At 32.6% G+C, this 4,514-nt stretch overlaps 2 protein-coding genes across 2 annotated transcripts in view; both read left to right on the top strand.

The window, feature by feature from the left end:
* Positions 1-721, top strand: part of LOAG_10291 (hypothetical protein) — a 3,631-nt gene extending 2,910 nt beyond the window's left edge. The window contains exon 5 of the mRNA XM_020448126.1: positions 297-721. Coding sequence (XP_020301704.1) covers positions 297-415 — 119 coding nt within the window. The 3' untranslated portion in view covers positions 416-721. The remainder of the gene's footprint in view (positions 1-296) is intronic.
* Positions 722-1,462: 741 nt separating this feature from the next.
* On the top strand, positions 1,463-3,818 carry LOAG_12919 (NT5C3 protein; the record flags this gene model as incomplete). Its single annotated transcript, XM_003148430.1, has 6 exons — positions 1,463-1,564; positions 1,981-2,189; positions 2,562-2,651; positions 2,745-2,910; positions 3,137-3,272; positions 3,610-3,818. The coding sequence occupies 6 exons, from the start codon at positions 1,463-1,465 to the stop codon at positions 3,816-3,818; spliced, it is 912 nt and encodes a 303-aa protein (XP_003148478.1).
* Between the last annotated feature and the right edge of the window lie 696 nt (positions 3,819-4,514).

Consider the following 4,514-nt stretch of genomic DNA (forward strand, 5'->3'; position numbering starts at 1 on the left):
AAAATTCCATGCGGAAAATATTTTCTTTTTACTTGATTTAATTTCTAAGAAAGAAATATAAATATAGAAAGAAATATAAATATAAAAAAAAGAAAGAAAGAAATATAAATATTGAAAGAAATTAAAATATAGAGGAAATGTATGAGGAACTTTCATGTAACAGAACAGCTTTTGTGGCTTCTTTTTATCTTTCAGATTATCCATCAACCTTTAGTTCCCGTTAATTTACTTTGTCATTTTGTGAGATCCATGACTCTTTATAAAGTGACTTTATCGCTTCTAATTATATGTTTTAGGTAGAGGAGGCGATTACGGTAGTTATTCTCGCCGTAGTGGAGGGTACGGTGGTGGTGGTGGTGGTAGCGGCGGTGGCAGACGACGCTCGCGAAGTCCTCGATCAAGACATCGATACTAATTGGATGACAATAACATTATGAAACTTTCTGTTTAGTAACTGTATTATTAAAAATGTTTTTTTTTTTTGAATTATGTCGGTCTCTGGTAAACACAATGTATGGTCTCATATTTATGTGACCAGTCGTTTTCCTTTTCTTACTTTTTAATACATTATCATGCTTTTTAAGAGCGGCTTGTAGAATGGATGTTGACTGAATGATTTGAATAAAATTTATGAGCTTCTACAGTGTATTGAGAAAAGGTACGGTTTATAATTTTTTGTAGAATGGATGCTGAGTGAATGATTTGAATAAAATGTATGAACTTCTATAATGTGTTGGAGAAAAGTACGGTTTATGTTGTATCTTGCAATATTTGTCCTACCATCGGTTTAATTTTTCGTAATTTAGGATTATAAATTTAGAGCTTCTAAGTTTTTTATAATTTAAGAGGGCATTTTGATTTGCTTGTATTCTCTTACTTTTGGGGAAGTACCCTATCTTGTCCAGATCCCTAAAGTCGTCATTCAATTCCTATATGCAAAAAAAAATAATTGTATTTGTTTGAGCAAATGAATGGAATATGAAGGGCAATAATGTCCTAGTTTTTGCAATCAAGGAAGTCTGGAAGGATGAATCATATCTTTAATGGCAAGGAGAGGTTATAGGGATTATAATTTAAGTAAGCTGAATCTGGCGAAAAGGTGGGATTCGCGAAATTTCCGTCTTATTTGCGTCATTTGTTCGGAATCTTGAACTGTAGTAATATGACTTGTTTCATAAGTGGGAGAGGAATTACATTCAGCAAAACATTGATTTAATAATTAGTCAGTCGCACATTGCTACTGAGATTTAAGCATTTGTCTACGGTATTTTTCATTTTAGGCTGCCAGGTCTTTTCAGGAAAGACTTCAATTTTTCGCTTTTTCAGTTTTGGAACTTGAGAACTTGAGGGGCGCTTTTATATAGAGAGAATCTTTGTGTTCTTTATCTCTGATCTTTATGTTTCTAAATAATTAACAACACTGAATCCTAAATGGTTTCAGATCGTCGAGCAATGTTTTTTGATGGATATTCTGAAGAATCATTCAAAAGTATGCATTGGCAATTATGGCTCGTTCGAGCGTAAAATCAAACATTTTATGGACGGTAGATCAGATAACTTCATGGTTTGCTTAACGTTTTATCCATGCTATTTTCAGAATTGCAGATTGTTTAGAAATTTTCTCTAAATTCGAAGACATATGCGTGGTGTTAGTTCCAAACTTTTTATTCTAGTTGAATTACTAAGTTTTGCGTCTGTTTGACAGCCAACTAAGTCCCTAATTCGTACATCTCCTGAATAACTTGTTAGGGAAGTAGGCTAGGCCTTGAAATTGCCAGGAGATTCATCTCACTATAGTCGTTAATTCTATTACCTTACTTTGGCACATCAGTTGTGAAGCGCTAAAGTTGTAAAAATCATTCCCGAATTTGTGATTATGTATCAACAGTAAACTTATTGAGTGCAAATTTGAGCTCATTTCTAAGAGTGTTGAAGAAGTATGAGCGGTTATAATTATATATTATCAAGTGATTATTGCAGGTGGTTGCAGATTTTGATTATACTCTCACTACAAGCAGAACTGAAACTGGTGGTCGAGCTGATATTACATATGATGTGCTTGCTAAGCCAGCAACGAATAGATCACCAAGTTGCGGCCAGCTGTTCAAAACTTTGAATGAGAAATACTCTCCCATCGAAACCAATCCGACTCTGAATGTTAAAGAAAAGTCATTAGCTATGCTGGAATGGTTTGTTTATGTTATTTCACTCGACTTATTTTCCATTTTCACTTTTCATCTGTTTTTAATTTAATTAAATCCTGAACAATTTGTTATTTTTTCCTATAATTATACCTTATGTGGAAATCTTAATAGTTGAGTCGAATCGAGGCAGCAGTATGCTTCCTGCAGACTAACGCAAACATAAAAAGAAGAGCACGTTGTGGCAAGTTGATAACTGGCAATACGACCTTTTAACAACAGCCTAATCAAAAGACAAACAGAATCATTTGATAATTGTCATTGTGAAATCAGGAGTGGAATTACCGGGAAGCTATGGTGATCTTTATAGTTTTTTACTATTTTTATGTTACCTTTTCCCTCCTTGTTATTTTCTTGCAGGTGGAGTAAAGCTAACGATCTTATCATTAGCACAGGATTCAAACAGAACGAAATATTGGATCTTGTAAAACAGTCTACTATGCGGCTTAGGTTAGGGTCATAATTTATCGAAACATGTTTACACTTCTTTTGTAATGTTCACTTTGAGCAGCTCTAATTGTCCTGTTACTCATGTTTTTCTAGATCCAACGGCGCTTTATATTTCGATGAGTTAGAGCAGCTGAAGATTCCGTTGGTAATCTTCTCCGCAGGTATTTCTAATGTTATTGAAGCGTCATTGTTGTTTGAATTAGGCAGAATTCCGAGCAATGTTCAAATTGTGTCGAATACAATGTACTTCAACGAATTGGTTAGCTAGCTTAGTATTTGTCATCTTAATTAATTCAAAGAAATTTTAGGTTGACTTAATCCTCAGAAGCAACAAGATAGTAATCAAGCAATAGAGTAGAGCTACTCCTTTAAAATAACTGTTGGCAAAATGGTCCAGTGGTTGTAAAATAAATTAATTATTATCTAATTGAAGTTAGTTAGGACTACATATTTTAAACGAAAAAATACTAACCATTCATTTGTAGGGTGTTAGTTATAAATTCTCGGAACCAGTTATACATTCATTCTCAAAAAATGGAGGTTTGCTAGAAAAATGTTTGGAGGGAGTGCAAGATTTAAACCTGAAGAATCGAATTATTCTTCTGGGTGACTCTTTAGGAGGTAAATTTTCGAATTCAACCTTGTTTGTTTGCTGGATCTCTAATTTAATTTAGTAAAACAAAAAGAAAAACATGATACGAGAGTAAAATCTTTTTATATTCCACTCCTCCATGCATATACATACATATATAATACAAAAGAAGTCGAGATGGTAATAAAAAGGTTTCACTTCCTCTCTTTTTAACATGCTATTCAGAATGAAATCAGTATGAAGTACACCAATAAGTCATTAAAAAGTAGAGGGTTTACAGCTGTTTTAGCATTTATTGTTTTGTATTTGCAAATTAACGGCAATTAATATTGGCGCGATATATATATTTTGGTCCAAAAAGTTTAGATTTGTGTATGTTGGATGGCTGTTCGTTACTGAATAAAAATGAGAACGCGGTACTGAAAATCGGTTTTTTGAACAAAAATATTGATATTCTATTCGATTCGTTTGCCAAAAATTTTGATATGGTTATAATGAGAGACCAAACAGTGGACATCTTGAGACATTTGAACTATATTTTATTTGGTGTCGGTAAATCACTGCTGTGTAATTAAGTCAGTCTTTCAAAGAAAAGTTAGTAACCTAAATTAGACTGGACTCAAATAATATTGAAAGAACTGTTCAATGATTAATAATAAAGTAAAATGTCTCACGAGTTATTAGTTTTTTCCATCACAAATACTCTGCAGATTATTCAGTTCCGTTTTATGTCCAAACTACATAGAGATTACAAATGCTCCAGAAGAAATTAATGCGAATGACTGGGGAATTTGCTCATATATTTGCATAGAAAATTCATTTCACATTGTTTCAGTCGATAAAAAACGTGAAGACGTTCAAAATATAGAAACGTGTAAATGTTATTGAAAAAGCAATGATAATAATATTTGCCAGTATATATGAAATAATATCAGATGATATTAGTGCTTGCATTCCATGAGTTTAGTTTTTTCCCTGTTAACTCATAACTTTTACCAGTTTACCAGTTCCTTTCATATTATGTGAAAGATCAACATTATGGACCATTGTTGTACCTTGCGACATTTCCATATCTCAGGATAAATTATTTACGCGAAATGCAGCTACCACGCATGGTATATCTCAGTACGCGAAATATCAGCAATAGTACTACATGATTTGTTCGCTATTTAAAACTTTACTTGCCATTACGGATTAGCTCAGCGTTTCAAAAGAAATATATATATATATATATATATATATATATATATATATATATATATATATATATA

The sequence above is a fragment of the Loa loa genome (assembly GCF_000183805.2).
Source record: "Loa loa unplaced genomic scaffold supercont3.89, whole genome shotgun sequence".
Taxonomy (NCBI): domain Eukaryota; kingdom Metazoa; phylum Nematoda; class Chromadorea; order Rhabditida; family Onchocercidae; genus Loa; species Loa loa.